This window comes from Cryptotermes secundus, unplaced genomic scaffold (genome assembly GCF_002891405.2).
Source record: "Cryptotermes secundus unplaced genomic scaffold, Csec_1.0 scaffold548, whole genome shotgun sequence".
NCBI lineage: Eukaryota > Metazoa > Arthropoda > Insecta > Blattodea > Kalotermitidae > Cryptotermes > Cryptotermes secundus.
This window is the reverse complement of record NW_019732380.1, coordinates 2,149,000-2,166,301: the sequence shown is the minus strand read 5'-3', so window position 1 is coordinate 2,166,301 and position 17,302 is coordinate 2,149,000. Positions and strand designations below refer to the sequence as shown.

The window sequence follows — 17,302 nt, the reverse complement described above, 5'->3', positions numbered from 1 at the left end:
GAGACCCTTGATCTAGACAGTCGGCTCAAATATGGCGGTAAGGTTGTCAGCCTTACGCGCCGGCCACGCTTTACTCCCCAGAAAAATTATTTCATTAATTCCTCTTACTCATTTGTGTTAGAGGCTGAAGTCGACCCCAGAGCCATAGTGCCGCCGGAAGGATTAGTTCTATTGAAAAAAATCCAGTGTCTCATCGGGACTTGAACCTACGACCTTCCGGCTTGTAGCATAGGGCCTCAACCGTGACCTGATAGGATACTAGTTTAAACTTGGTTTAACCGCAGGTCCCACTTGCAGAAGGTACCTGAAAACAGATTAAACAACTCCATGTATCCTATACAGTTGTTAATGTGTAGCGTGCTTAAGATTTCGTCACGTGGGCATTACATCTTGGAACCAGATGACCCGTTAAGTAAGGCACTGCCCTTCCCTTGAAGTATCTTGTTTTGGGGGCGTTGAACGAACGGGGACCTTTGATTTACACACTGCGGCCCACCCCATTTATTTATTCATTCGTTAGTGCAGTACTTGTGACTAGAGTAATTTGAAATGTTTATTTCTTTAATCTAAACACAATTGTGGTTGTAGGAAGGTATGGTTAAAACCATACACTACCACAGTCAGTAAGTTCGTGGAATGGCCGTAAAGCGTCGTACGGGAATTTACTGCCAATATGTTTCAGCACTGTTTTCGACAGCTATATCAACGTTGGCAGACTTGGATAGCGGCCAACGGCAAATATTTTGAGGGCCGATGTGGATCTGCGTAAGTGTATGTGAATACCTTGTAATATGATGCGATACAACCACATTCCACGAACTTAATGACTCTACCACGTATATTTCTTTTCAGTAAACCTGAATACACTTACTTGCATTTACTTCTCATTCCAGTTTTCAGTAATTGACCGTTGTGATTTGCTTGGGGTCCTTAATATATTCTGAATTGTTAGTAATGTAGTGTATTTTGTATATATTTAGATGTGTTAGACATAAACATCTGTGCACGAACAATTTTAGGAGGAATGAAATATTACATATGACAATTTTGTATTTGAAAATAATGAACTTTTCTTGTTTGTCTGTGATAACTAAGCATGAATGTTAATAGGTATTCATATCTTGAGGGTACTCAAATATGACTGCATGAAAAATTTGTTGGTAATTAACCTTAAACCAAAAGTTCTAAGAAAACAGAAGGATGTCATCTTTTCTCACAGTTAGGTCATGATCTCTTCCTTGCAGATCCTTTCTAGTTCATCATTCATGAATTATCGTGCCATTCAGTGCTATTAAGGCTAGAAGCTGACAGTGTTGTGAAGTAAACAGATAACTCTAGTCGTGTTTTTTTTTTGCCCATATTAGTAGTCAATTAAGTAGTAATAATTGCTAGCTAGAGAGGATAATTCAGGTATTGTTGCTTAATTACAAGGACTTGAAATTAAAACCCAACAATGAAATAAATTTGTATTCCTGCTAAAAGTAGTTTGTTGTGCAATGCTTGATTTTCTACAGATCAAGATTATATGCATTGACTATTTTTTCATTTATTTATCCAATGGATCAGTACAGGGGTAGACTTGAAGTGTACTGTCTTCTGGGATATAACACAATGTAGACCAGTAGAAGTTAAGTGACATTCTGAGGAACGTATTGCCTCCATCCTCAGGGTCAGAGAGTAACCTATGCAAGTAACACCAGAAGCAGCCAGCAAGTAGGGTTGCCACTTGCTTCATGCTGATTTCGTGCTTGACTTACTTTTCGACCCTGAAGATGGAAGCAGTACATCCTGTGGAATTTCATTTAAGCCTCCAAAATGTCATCACTGCTGTGAGAACCTCTAACCAACAATATACGGTTAACGTTGATTATAAAGATTGCAGTATTTTGAAGTCTGTTCGAGGACGAAACTGTATGTAAAGAAATACACAGAATCATTCCACACGTAATATTTAGTAAAGTATATTGTGTATCCATAATAAATCTCAAACCAGTAGAAGTAAAATCATCCATGTGCTTCTCAGTTACATATTAGCACCCTTTTATAAGAGGCTCCTCTTTTTTGAAGAAGTGAACTTCTGTCCATGTAATATATGTAGAGGAGGCTTGTTACACAAATTGAAATATTTGTTTCAGTGGTTAATGTGCTATTGTACAAGGATTTTTTTTAGAAACTAGACGAATTCACTGCTCAGTGCTTCACGGTGGCCATTGCGCCGCTTGCTGTGAGGCGCATGCAAATTTTGCCGATGAATCAGCATGCCTGACTGCCGATAACATTTGGAACTATGTAGTTATATTTCACAGATCACAGAAGGTATTGAAAATACTGTCTTCTTTGCACGTAGATATATTTCGCAGTTAATTTTATTAAAAACACAGGTATAACCAACCTTCTTACACTTGTAGCGCACCAGACACCAGCTTCCACCGGATGGCTTCAGCAGTTTCGTTGCCGTTCTTGAACTAGACTTTGACACTCAGTCTCTTGAGCTAGACGTTTCAGTGATGATTTTCTAGGTGTATGTTCAAGTCTGCCCCCTATATAAACGAACTTCTCCTCCGTAAGCACTCGGCACTTATGTTTTTGTTTCTTGTCTGTTAAAGCCCCCGTTGTTCTAAGTTCATTCACCAAACTATGAATTTTTTTGTCTGCTTGGAACTCTTTCATATCGAAATTTGCGTTGAAATTTTCGTCGACACTTTCCAACAGATACGTATTTCACGTAAGTATCATACAGAAGTACACATTGCTCTAAAGTATACGGCATCATGACGCTCACTAAATGTACCTGGAAACAGATGGCCAATGGAGCTGATAACTGCTGCCTACTGCTGACAAATCATAAACAAACACACTTGAACCTCAGTGCTTGTCGTGAAACGTAATACCATCAAGCGGTCTTCAAGATAATTACTCCCCTTCATTCCAAACGTTATCGGCTGATCCATCGGCAGAATTCGTGTTCGCCTCGCAACAGGAGGTGCACCGGCTGCTGTATTTTGTATATTTCCATATTGCTTGTAAGTTGGTAGTAGTTAAAGGTAGTTTTATAGTTACGTACCTGTACCCTTTTCTTTTGATGTACTCATGTATGATATCGGGTGTGTATGCATCCTGCCTCAGTACTTGATAAGATTTTTATATTCCAGAAACATGCAATGAAACCATTACCACAGCAGGTGATGAGGATATGTGTGGAAATTCAAAGGAATCAAGCATTGTAGCAGATGCAGTTGTAGTCAAGAATACTCAGTTTTATAATGTTCAATCCAGCGCTTCAGCATGTGATGTAGATGACTGTTATAAATCAAAACATCTGAAAGTCTCTCAAGTTTCAGAGGAAAGAAATGACACCAAAAGTTTGAAGATAGGTGATACAATTATTGATAAAGCTAGTGGAAACGATTCCAGAAGTGCTGTTACTTCTGAAAGAGAAATGCATTTTAAATCCGAGGGCAGTTTTCGTGATTTGGGAACTAGTTCAGTGACTTTAGTTAACGCAGGCAAAATGTTTAAACATTCAGGAAGCTTTGGTGTCCCAGACAACATATGTGTAAAAGAGAATAAACAGTATGACACAGAATTATTCAGAGACATTGAATCTAGTCACAGTCCTAATGCTATGGAACAGGAGGATGAAAGTAATACTGTTATGTCTTCCAAGTCTGATGAGGTATCTCATTCGCATCCATGCAATGAGACATCAGAAGAAAATGCATGTGACGCTCTTTTGCGTCAAGAATTGGAGGTTAACATGGAGACAAAGGACAGTGAGGGCGCATTGCATGATAAGTTGGTCGATTTGGAAGTACAAAGTGATGAGAATCAACCAAGTAATGCGCAGATGCTTGAAGATGATTCTTTAGGAATAAGTGAGAAGTCTTCTGATTTACAAATGGAGATCAATCAGACTGAATTAAATGAAAAATCATCTGATGTAGAGATGCAAAATGATCAGTCTGAACTGAGTGAAAAGTCGGCTGATGTAGAAATGGAGATCAACCAGACGGAATTAAGTGAAAAGTCGGCTCATCAGACGGAAACTGCGGTTGAAGTAGGAATGCAAAACTGTCAGAATGAACATGTCAGCTCAGGTGATATTGAGATGCAGGATTGTTTTATTCAGGGATCGATTAATATGCATAATGACACACCTGATTCAGATAGAAAGTTGGTTGGCATAGAGGTGCAGGATCAGACTGAACTGAAAGAGGCGTCATCTGATGGGGTAGGTTCTAATGATGCAGGTGACCAAGTTAATAATGCCCACGAAGACGATTATTATGACAATAATAAACCAGGCATGAAACCAGATGAAGCAGAAAAGAGTGATAAATTATGTCCAATGAAAGGGGGACACTGTGAAGCAGACAATATACATTTTGTCAGAATACGAGTGAGAGAGAGCAGTGAATTGAAAGAAGTTCCTGGTGACAGTATGAAAACCAATGACAGAGTAGTAGGTGACGACAATGTATCGAAAACCAATGCCAGCAACGAAGAGAATGATATTCTTTCTATTGAAAAAGGAACTTCCATAATTGAAGCAGAGCATGCTGTGGACAATAGAGGAGGTAATAAATTCAGAATTTATCTTATATGGGGACTAACTAATATCCTTTTGGAATTGTTTGCCTTCTGAGCACTTAGATATGGCATAAAACGAACCATTTCTACTTAACAAAACTATATGTGTTTGTCATGTTTGAAACCTTTTCTGTTTGCTTAATCTTTTCAACTGTGATAGTGATTGACAGTATTCTAGCATGCGGTTAACATTTAACATGGAAGATCTTGGCCTGTTCTGTTAGCTGATAATTATGTTTGTTACTCTTTTGTTAATATTGACTTTTCTCTTATTTTTGTTACTCTTTTGTTAATATGGACTTTCACTTATTTTTGTTACTCTTTTGTTAATATGGACTTTTCTCATATTTCTGTTACTCTTTTGTTAATATGGACTTTTCTCGTATTTCTGTTACTCTTTTGTTAATTTGGACTTTCCTCTTCAAGTAACTAGCGTCAGCTCTCTGTACTCCTTTTGCATCTGAGCCATCATGAGCAGAACCTGACCCAAGTAGTGGCAGTTTAAATGAAGAACGTAAAAGAGATTATTTTTCTGTGCGTTTGTGGGAGGTGTAGGTAACTTAGACTCATTTTATATGGAAGGAAGCATGTAATACAGTTTATATATTCAGATGGGAAACATCTTGTGGCTCATTTCGAAGGGCGGAGGGGAACTTGAATTATTCTTATGCCAATACTTGGACAAAAGTCAGATTTTAGTATTTGGAAATATGTGTCTTGCAGCATGAGGCGCTGCACTTAAGATGATTAAATAATTTTTAATAAACTCGGGTTGAAATCTGTTAACATTGAAAAAAAATTCTATAATTTATAGATAATACAAAGAAATTGCACTTTATTTTTCTTTCCTGCATATGTTTATTTTATGCTTATGTGTTTCTGCTTATAGTAAATAATGTTGCTTATTGCTGTGCTGCTACTACTACTACCACAACCACCACAACCACCTTACTGGTACCACTAATCCTGTTACTAGTAGTACTACATTGTAACATTACTAGTATTAGTAATAATATGTTTATCGCTGCCAGTATGTGTACTCGTATATCAGCATTATCTATTGATGATCTAATGACCGCCTCTGTGGCCTAGTGGTCAGAGCTCCTGGTTACACATCCAGAGGTCCGGGTTCGATTCCCGGCGCTACCAGATTTTCTGAGAAGTAGTGGGTCTGGAACGGGGTCCGCTCAGCCTCGTGAGGATAATTGAGATATTTCAAGGAAATAGCGGCTCCGGTCTAGAAAACCGAAATTAACGGCCGTGGGGATTCGTTGCACTGACTGTTATGCTGCGGCGACAGGCGGGGTTCTATATCCCACTTCTGCCGCCATATGTAATGCTTCGATGGCAGGGGTGGGTAAAAACACAATACTCATTCACTCCGTCAGCCAACTCTCTTTGGCTAATCCCACCGCTGGCACCAATTTGTTATGCCTAAAGGGGGGGGTTAATAAAATAATACTAAACTACTCAGTCGCCACNGGGAGGGGGGGGGGGTGGGGGGGGGGGGGGGTTACCCAAACACTGTGTACATCCTACCCTAATAACACTCTCTATTTACACTCTTATCTACAATAAAGCGATACCGACGTTCGGTCGGTTTACATAGCATCGTCTCGTTACTAGTTCTCACTCGTTCCAATTTCCCCCTCGGGGAGTATGACTTGAACCTGTCGCTTCCTTCCCTTTGCCTGTCCCTCGATACACACTTTCTACCCTATTTTATCCTGACGCTTTTAGGGCACACTGCAGATCGTTTTTCAACATATCACAACAATTTGAATAGCATGGCTAGTATGAGCAAACATGACTTACCTGAGATAGAGACGCAGTGACACCATCACTTGTAGAACCCATGTCGAGCAGAGCCTTCGGCTGCTCACCGAATATTACGATTTTTTTGATCGATCCCTCAAAAGTCTTTCTTTTCCTTTTTTATACACCAAGAGAGCTGACGCAGTAGCTGGAAAAAGAGGGAAGTTACCTCCTCCCCTTTGCCCTTGTTAAGGGTGGTGGTCGTCCATTGGCTAAACTCGACTCCTCGCGGGCAATCCGCGGCACCTCCCCCTGTGCATTTTGTAATTTTGTACTACCCATTGGCCAACTGAGCGAGCTTTCCGTTCATGCTATTACGCACCTCTGCTGACTAAGACATTTTTTGACCGCATTCCACAGTCTATGTGTTGCTATAATTGCTCTAATTGCTGTAAAACGCTTTTGCAAGTCCCGTAACATTTGGGCAATGCCTTAAGTTTCCAATCTCGAAATTTACGGCATAACACTGACCATCCTCTATCCGCCAAAGTTGGCACTAACTTCGCCGACAAGCGGCGGTCGCTAGGTAGGTATAGTTCGCTTGCGGACCAAAACCACGGAGTTAGCTGTTATATTTTATTACTGCCAGTATATGTATCAGCATTATCTATTGATGTTCTAACTGAATTTTAAGATCATATTCACCCCATATCATTAGTCTGCATTTCTTTGCATCTTTCAGCCGTTGGTCTGAGTTCAATATGGATTTACATAGATATCCTAACAGGATACATCAGATCAGAGTTTTGACTGTCCAGTAAATGACCCAGTTGCTTTTACTCTGATTAACTTATATCTCGACACCTGAAGAACTGTTGCCAGACCTTCATACAGATATTCACCAGCTGTGCTTTTTGTAGCTCCCATTGAAAGTATCTGATCACAAAAAAAAAGTTGTTATTCACACCTTGTATAAATATACGAATAAATATATATATATATAATTATATTCGTAATATAATTTAGATGCTATGTCAGAACTAGTAGAAGTACGTGTTTGCTGTGTGTGTATATATATATATATCTTAACTGTGTTAGCAGTCAGTTTGTCCAATGAGAGAGAGAGAGAGTTCTTCTGCATAAACCTAAGTTTTCTTTTGGGGGCGGTGAGATTCATCGCATACATGTGCATACTCACCCAGATTCACTGTCCGAAAACAGTTGTTCATTATTGATGTTTTATAACACCAAAAGATATGTTTGAATCACCATCTTTTGCACCTTTTCCGTGATGTAAATATGTTTGATTAAACACCAGTTCAGATTTCCTGGCTCTTGCATGCAAATGTAATTTATACACAATACTCTTCATGTTTTCAATTGAAGCGGTGTTTCAGATTGAATTTCTTGGATGTGGAAAGTGTGTCACCTCACATCTGTGAAGCGATGTTCACCTATATTAAAAACACTTGCATTCGCAATCACTTTCTTTTGTATTTTACAAGGATAACAACACAATATTATTGGGAAAAGAGTAGAATGCTTGCAGTGCCCCAACACATCCAATTGACAGCAGTTCTACCAGAAGTCTCAGTCTGAACTCTCTGTTTCGTCAGAGATTGAAGTCCAACTGATGAACGGTCTGTTGTACCAGTCATCCTCATGAGTTTTGTATGTATCAAAAGTGCCCTAAGGGCAGCGAATTGGCCTAGCCTAGTATTTCCGTTTTCTCGTCTTTGCTCCAGAAAATAATGAAGCTACCCAGATGCATTTTAATGGGCAGTAAACATATACGGTATTTTGATAATTCATGGAATTTTGGGAAGTTGTGTTTTCAGAATGTTATTATCGATAAAGTAGCATGTAAATTCTGACAAAGACGGTGAATTGGAAGTTAACTCCGGAAATTTTTCTCGTTTCTCCCCGCTGCCAGCATTTTCTAAATGGCCTTCTTCACTCGTGCTGTTTTGTGAAACTTTTTCAGTCTGATCCCATTCCCTCTTTATTTTAGAATCACCCATGGCAAGATCCCCTTATATGCTTGAAAGTCTCTAAGAGAAATAACATTAAAAAAGCCAGATGTACAAATTCACACTTTGGATTGCTGCAAAGGAGCAATATTCAATAAAAAAACGCAGTATGTATCTACTTCTACAAGAACTACCAGTAATACGAGGAAAGTAACCGCCGTTTATTTTAGGCAACTAATATAGGAGCGGAGGAGAACTCGCGCATGCGAGGTGGCGTCACGTAACGCATTGACTTGTAAACCATCACCTAATTGGTCACCTAATGTTTGTTCCTGTCGCTACAGAGTGAGTTACAATGTGTCATGCGAGTGATAATCCCGCCAGCTGCGAAATTGCGCTGTTATCCACTGCTGCGGAAGTCCAACTTGAATTACGCGCGACGGTTTACGTCGAAATTGTAATGAGTGAAGGTAATGTAAGACAGTGATGTAGAATGTTCAAAGGTGGACCAACAAATGTTCACGATGAAGAGCGAAGCGGTCGGCCATCTGTAGTGAGTGATGGTTTTGTTCAAAGCATGGACCAGAAAATCTGTGAAAGACGGCGCTTCACAATTTCAGAACTTTTGTGTAAATTTCCACAAATTTCATGCACTGTTCTTAGGCTGTGCCAGGCTGTCACAAATTTTGCGCAAGATGGGTTCCGAAAATGCTCACGCGTACGCACAAAACGCAGAGAATGGCTTGGACTTTTTTTTTTGAGCGATATCACAATTTGGCGATGAATTTCACAATTACTTCGTGCGAGTAACAGGTGATGATACCTGGTTTTCATTTGTGAATATTGAAACCAAATAGCAGTCGAAGCAGTGGATTCACACACGTCCGCCAAACAAGCTGAAAAAGTTTAAAGAATTACCAGAAAGCTGATGGAAACTTTTCCAGGTCAGGAAGGGACTGGTGATGGTGGAATTCACGCAGCGAGGGACCACAGTAACGTCAGAAGTGAATTGCGAGACTAAAACAGTTGCGTAGGGCCATTCAGAACAAAAGGCGTGGAATGCTGGCATCCGGTGTAATGCACCTCCATGACAGTGCGCGTCCGAATAGAGCTGCTCGCACAGAGGCACCGTAGGAGCATTCGAACTGGGAGTTGTTTGGCCACCCACCTTACAGTTCTGATTTTGCTCCGAGCGAATGTCACCTATTACTGTTACCTACCAGACCCCTTCTACGTGTAAAAAGCGCATGCCCTTACCAGTGTCGTGAAGAGCACTGCAGATTACATAACAGACCACTTGACCCCTCGCTCGTGGTCTTGCAGGGTGTAACAGTTTGGCATGCACCCGCGGACCTTCATGAGCAGTCTCCGTAGTGGATAGTGCATTTACCATAGTGTTTGTGTCGTGTGATGTATTTTAAAACAGCATTGTCTACAACAACAAAAATCTAAGTGATAAAAGGAAATTGAGCAAGGATTTGCAGAAAGAAGATCAGCTGAGAAGTTTTAAGGTCAGAAAACCCCAGGTTAATGAAATTTAAAAACAAACGACCGTTTGAAGGACTGGGGACACAATGTAAGCCGAGGTGACAAAAAAGAAAGGAGGAAAAGTTCCAGTGTGTGCGAGCTTGCGTTCGAGAGAGAGTAGTTTCAATGCGCAGGAGCGAACATTTCAGTTACTGGGACAGTGCTTAAGATGAAAGCCGTTGAAACAGCACAAAACCTCATAACTGAAGACTTTGTTATAAGCAGTTGTTGGCTGAACCACACCCGTACATTGAAGGCAGCGGAATATGCGATAGCATATGTATTGCGTTTACAGTACTGTAGTGCCCAAATTCTCATTAATCCATCCCTTATTCAGAGAGCACCCCATACAAAAGACCAGGTATGGACAGAAGAGTCGGTGGTTTTCTTGGAGAAGTTTCGCTGTATGTAGTGATGACACGGATTTATCTTTATGGAAATGAAACATGGCTTCAAATAAATACAACTAGACATAACCGAATAATGCTTATGAATTCTTGGATAAGGAGAGAAATGATAGTGTTTGAAAATTACTGCAAATGCTCAGTTCAAAAAAAAATGTTACAATGATTTACCGTAGAAAACAATAGATTGAACATTTTGAAAGGATGACAGAATTTTGAAATTTTAACTGTTGTATAATTTATCGTTATATTGGCAGAATAAAGATACTCATAAAGTAGAGCTGGACTGCATGTGTGGCTTAATTCTGAATAGTAGGGGTGTAATTTTTTGCCGAACCCCACTATTCATTGCAGTGTATTTAGTGACTATATAAATATAGCCATGCACTATCCTGCAATATAAATTTCATCCAGACAAGTCACCATGTTTAACAAATTTGTAAGATCAAGTAAGGAGGAAGAGATGGGCAGGGCATGTAGCATAAGTGGGGAGCAGAAGAATGCATATAGGATATTGATTGGGAAAACCAGAAGGAAAGAGACCACTGGGAAGACCAAGACGTAGGTGGGTGGATAATATTAAAATGGAGAGAGGATGGGGTAATATGGATTGGATTGATCTGGCTCGGGATATGGACCAGTGGAGGGGTCTTGTGAACACTAATGTATCTTCGGGTTCCGTAAAATGCTGGGAAATTCTTGAGTAGCTGCATAACTTACGGCTTCTCAACAAGGGCTCAACTCCAAAAGTGAGTGATCATGTTCATATATGCAGTCAAGAGGCCTCTGTTTGTGAGTGTCAGTGTTTTGACACAGCTCTTGATTAGTAGTGTTGGGTGTAGAGTCATTGCAGCAGTATTGCTATTTATACTTCTGTTGACTGTATATTTATAATGATCAAGTCAAGGAGGATGACACTCTCATTAGACAACGAGGTCCCCCCCCCCCTTGGCACTACAGCANATGTGCTAGCAAAACCAATATTTCCATAATCGAGAGATGTCAGTCAAAGATACTACGTATGATTACTAAAGCCCCATGGTGTGTTTCCAATATAACACTCCATGAAGACCTGAAAGTGCCGCTAGTAAAGGAAGTTATAAAAGGGAAAAGCACAAGATACCCCAACAAAACAGAAGGACATGAGAACGTACTAATGCAACCGCTACTGGAACCGCACAATGAACGAAGACTGAAAAGGATTTAGCCAGCCCTCTCCACGTCACGAAGAATAATACAGCAAATTAGCTTATAGAATCAAATGTAATTCTGATTGCTAATACGAATTATGTAAAAAAAAAGAAAGAAAAGGAGGATGAGGTGGGCAGAGCATGTAACACGAATGGGGGAGAAGAGGAATGCATATGTGATATTGGTGGGAAAACAGAAGGAAAGAGACCAGTGGGAAGCCCAAGGCGTAGGTGGGTGGACAAAATTAAAATTGATATATTATATATAAGCATCCTGTTGCACTCTACACTTCTATACATATAATGTAAATACCGTCGTAAATGCAACAATTTATTGTAGTTCTTTGTCTTTCTTCTTTCACACTACATGTTTCGGCCGTAACTGGCCATCATCAGGCGATGATGTTTTGTAGAAAATGTTTGGTAAAATGTATCACCTTATCAAATTGCATATAATCACGCGTTTCTTAGGTAACGCGGCAGGAAATATGTTTATCGGACAGGTGCTTGTCTACGCTCGCTCTTATAACGCCTTCAGACATTTCCTTTTCAGTGGCTCTGCTCTCGATGAAGTATCTTGGCTCTTCGTTCTTATTTTATCCCTTGTAGGATCTGAACTCTACTTTGCTCTCTTCGGATACGAACTAACTTGGTCAGAGTCATAGTCACATTACGACTGATGGTCAGTCAGTCAGTGAGTCTTGGTGTCAAGTCCCATCTGGGGCTCGTGGCCAGGTGTTTATTACTCTTTGACAGTTACGGTCTTGTTTTTGTGGGGTGCCCTCTCTGACGAGAGGACGGGTTTGTCTTTTGTATATGCTGCTGGCCCTTACCAGCGCAGTCTTTCTCGGGTCCGAGTCCCTTGGGACTCCTTACCATATTTTACTGTCTCAGATTTGAGACTTCCCTTTTTGTCGCCTCCTACGACCCGCAGGGTCACGGTATGCTACAAGCCGGAAGGTCGCGGGTTCAAGTCCCGATGAGGTCTTTGGATTTTTTTCCAATTGACCGAATCATTCCAGCCGCATTATTTCCCTGTGGTCGACTCAGCCTCTGACAGAAATGAGTACCAGGAATCTTCCTGAGGGTAAAGGTCGACCGGCGCGTAAGGCTGACAACCTTACCGCCATCTTTGAGCCGAATGTCTTAGATAATGTGGGACCCTCAACGTCTCACAACCCTATGGGCCTTCACGGCCTGTTACAGGGATAGCTTTGCTTTACTTTACTTCACACGGGTTACTAACTTGGTTCCAAGTCCAAGTCACATTGCGACTGACGGTCGCTCAGTCTGTCTCCAGGGCTCATGACCAGATTTTTTTTTCTTATATGAAATTTACTGTCCTCTCCATTTGGGGCGCCCACTCTAACGAGAGGTCGGGCCTGTCATTTGTCAGTCATAGTCCGTATTAGTAAGTCCATTGTCAGTATTTACGTATATTTATAAATTTAATCTGAATTCCCACTTCTTCGTACAATATATACAAGGCCTCTGTCAATCCAGGCTCAGTACAGCAGATTATGCCCTATTTCTAGTAGTAGTCGTTTCCACGGCAGTCTAGTCACTTGAACGGTCGTATGCCTGACCAACGACTCTCTCGTTGCTACGGGAATACCTCATTACTGCCTCAAACAATCCCTTACATCATATTGCTAACCTCATTATAACGATGGAACCCCCACTGTTAAGTTTTCGTATTGTCTACGCAATTTCCTAGGCAACGGGCTGCTAATATTGCCTTACCTAGTACTTGCTAGCCATTGACCAGTGATGGACGTCTTATCATCCGGCCTTCCTGGCGGCACGTCAAATAATGTGACATTATAAAACTCGATATGCTGTTAGTCCGATAATTTGTCTTAATCGCGTGTTGTTTGCTTGTTTATGTACAATCCCACTTCTGTAACACCAGTTGTCGCGTGTTGCCTATGTAACACTACAGATTAATTCACGCAGGTCTCTGATTTAGCGAATAAGTTTATTGGCCGATCTTCCCTGCGCTTCCAAGTACAATTATTATTCATTTATAACGTCGCCAGACTTTTTTTACGACACTGTTATAGTTACTTTTTGCACGCTTATCTCGGTGAAGTCTTCTGTTCCCTCGGAGCTACCTGAAGACTGACAACTCTTCTAAGGTCAGCTACAAACTGCTCTCGAGTCAAAATCGAAGTCACATTGCGACTGACGCTCAGTCAATCAGTCAATCTTGGTGTCGAGCCCAATCTGGGGCTTATTACCAGATATTTATTACTGTTTGACAGTGTAGGTCTTGTTATTGTGGGACGAACCTTTTTGTTGTCCCTTCATCTCCGGGGAAACGCGTTTGTTGCTTGAGGTATTGCTGGTATTGCTTTTCCATGGAAGTATACCTTCTTACCGTAGCCGTTGCTTAGGAAATCAACCATTCCGGATTCCTGGCACGCGACAATATGTTTAGTTGTAGTTATTACTGTAAACGGAAGAGTAAATATGTCACCTAGTGGGTATAATTCGCTTGTGGACCAAACCCACGGAGTTTACTTTTTAGTTTTTTAGTGGACTTGTTTCTGTCTTACATTTTTCACGAAGGTAGCCATATGTGAAATTGCTTATGTAAAATGTCATCTTGCATATATGCCTCTAGTTTAGCTTCCATTCAGAGATTTGAGGTGGGATTAACTTGACAGTGGTGTTTATGTCTGTGAAAAGTTTTACGTATTGTTACATATATCATTGACTATAGACGGTGTTTCGATTCGTCAGTGGATTTATTAACGCCTTATTCAATTAGATCGTACTTACAAGCAATACAGCGCTATCTCTGATTTACACAATTTACAGTTCACCGTTACATACGCAATGGGATTCTCAGTCTTCGCTAGTCGTACTCTGGTAACGGAATTAAAACAGTCTCACTGTGACTAAATCTTCTGTCACACACTAAGTCTTCACAGGCTGACTTCTTTTTCAGCTACTGACTTCAGCTGACAACTGAACTCAGTTATCTATCTCCTACTCCGATGTACGCTGTTGTATTCCCATTCTGTTGACTCATCTGAACTCCCAATTCCAGTCCTCTAGTTCTGGCTACAGACAGATTGTATATATATATATATATATATATATATATAGGCTAGGGTCGAACCCCATAGGAAATACGTGTCACGTGTCAGAATGTGTGTTCATTGGCCCTTTACCCAGCACTGGTCATGCCGCAGACCACATAGAATTGTTGTGTTACCTAGCAACGAATTTTAGCATGGTCCACAGAGGACACAGCTCTTATTGTTGTGGTCGCTGGAACGTGTAGACTGAGTCGTTACCTAGCAGTTGGTTTATGCATCACAATATAAACAGAACAAGAACGCGTCCATGCATGCTTGGTTTCCACCCAGATGTTCACATGGTTCCCCCAAGTCTCAGCTGTCCTTATGGAAGAAAAGAGGATTGGATATGTGAGACGGAGTTTTCTATAAACTGAAATACTGGTTCTTATCGAATTTGGAATTATAAGCAGAAAGTTGATATGTTAAATGTTCCTTATAATCAGTAGGACTCTACTGAATTAAATGTCGACTTAAATTTATAACTGCTTTATTCGCAGGAAACCCTTACGAACGTTCTGTAATTTTGTGTTTCAGCAAGTACTTCATAGGATTAAACAAGAAGAAGATGGAATGAAGATTTTGTTTGCTGATTAATTGACCTAAATGTGACATACGAACATTCTTCCTTCCATACATACCTGCTTATCTTAAGATTGGGCTATTTGGAATCGTGCCTTCTATTTTAATGTATTTAACCCTCCTCCTAATATCCTTAGGCTGCTTTGATGGATTGCATTAGGAGGTAAATCAGCACACTTTTATACCCATAAAAGAGGCAGATGTGATGAGATTTTATTTTTAAGAATGGCTTCCAGTTGCTTTGCATGGTTATGGCATCTTCATACTTTATGTGTGTGCTATGCTCTTAAATTGACAAGGTTTAAGCATTCATTTGAATCCTTATTTTTGTAAATTTACTTTTTTAGAGTAACATGGCAGCACTTCCGAATGTTTCACTGTACGTATTATTCAGAATGTGTATATACAGAGTGTTCGGATGAAGGGCATCCAAAATAAAATAATTATATCTGAGAAAGCTTTTATTATACATATTTATGGGTTAGACCACTGCAAAGGGAAACTATCATTTTTTTTTCTGAGATTATAACTTTCTCAGTAAATTTCAACGTGGGCTCCCTTGGCGGCACGACAAATATCCAGACGATCCAGCATGTTTGGTGTTACCATAGCCACAGCGTCCCTTATGCGGGCTTTCAGATGTTGCAGGTCGCTGATCTTAACCTGGTATACAGTATTCTTCACATAACCCCACAAGAAAGAATTCAGTGGGGTTAAATCTGGCGACGTAGGAGACCTAGCAATTGATCCACCTCTGCCGATCCATCTCCCAGATGATTCCTAACATGGTGGCAGAAATGTGGCGGCGCATGCGCGTAAGCCGGGAATGAAAAAAAAAATTCAGGGGTTTCCTTTCCGATGACATAAACCGGATATGTACGAGGGGGTACCCAAAAGAAATCGAACTTATTTTTTTAACTTATTTATTCAAATTTTAAGCACAAACCTTCTCTACTTACACTAATACACTTGTCTAGTCTTTTATTCCATTTTTCAAAACATTGTCTAAATTCATCTTTTGAGATGCTTGACAGAGCCTCCGTTTTTTTTCCTTCAACTCAGCAACATCAGCAAAACGCTTTCCTTTCATGTCTCTCTTCATTCGAGGAAACAAAAAAAAAAAAGTCGCACGGGGCAAGGTCGGGTGAGTATGGAGGGTGAGGAACAGGGGTCATACCATTTTTGGTCAAGAATTGTCGTACAGACAGGGCTGTGTGAGCAGGGGCATTGTCATGATGGGAAAACCAGTCACCCGACTGCTCCAAGTCACTCCCGACAGCTCCACAATTTCTTCAATGGTCCGTCGTCGATCTTCCTTGATGATTTCACGATTTTTTTTCAACATTTTCATGTGTTCGGGCTGTGGAAGGACGACCAGAACGAGGTTTGTCATCAATTGACATTTCACCATTTTTGAAACGGGAAAACCACTCAAACACTGGAGTTTTCCCCATAGCATCGTCCTTGTACGCCGTTTTTAACATTTCAAGAGTTTCTGTTCCCCTTTTCCCGAGCAAAAAGCAGAATTTCATCGCCGCACGAAATCAGCCATTGCAAAAAAGACGTTCACACAAAACAGTTGTCACTATAAACTCTGCCGAAACTAGTCCTTACCTTCTGAAGCAACTGTAGTCAGCTTATCGACTCAGGAATGTTAGCTCTATGCGCTCACAGCGGCAAAACGCGGTACTACAAAAGCTCTGCCCACAAAAAAATTAGTTCGGTTTCTTTTGGGTACCCCATCGTATATGACAATTACTTTCCGAGATATAATTTATTTTGGATACCTTTCATCCGGACACCCGATATTTTGGAAGTTTGAAATCAAAACTGGCAGGGGTTCTAGTTACAGAACTATTCGACAAGCATGACAGAAGCGCGTGATCATAAGCACTGTAGCTTAATCCAGACTTGTCTTAGTATGGCTTTTGCTTTGTAGAAATCATGTCATTAAATAGATTGTGTGTAACTATAACATATACACAACAAAGAAGCGATGTTTTACTTATTGTCATTATTTATAATTCGGAAAATAAGCTTTTCTGTACACTGGATATCAAGTTAGTCATATTATATTATGTTTCAGTTGCCATTTAGTCGGGGCACGCGGTTGTGTAATTGGTTGAGGCGGTATGCTACAAGCCGGAAGGTCGCGGTTTCGAGTCCTGATGAGGTCATTGCTTTTTTTTTTCAATTTG

At 40.5% G+C, this 17,302-nt stretch overlaps 1 protein-coding gene across 1 annotated transcript in view; it reads left to right on the top strand.

Annotated features, from left to right (window-relative positions):
* Positions 1–15,522, top strand: part of LOC111867607 — a 58,462-nt gene extending 42,940 nt beyond the window's left edge. Inside the window, exons 3-4 of the mRNA XM_033752725.1 lie at positions 3,153–4,577; positions 15,060–15,522. Coding sequence (XP_033608616.1) covers positions 3,153–4,577; positions 15,060–15,073 — 1,439 coding nt within the window. The 3' untranslated portion in view covers positions 15,074–15,522. The remainder of the gene's footprint in view (positions 1–3,152; positions 4,578–15,059) is intronic.
* The last annotated feature ends 1,780 nt before the right edge of the window (positions 15,523–17,302 follow it).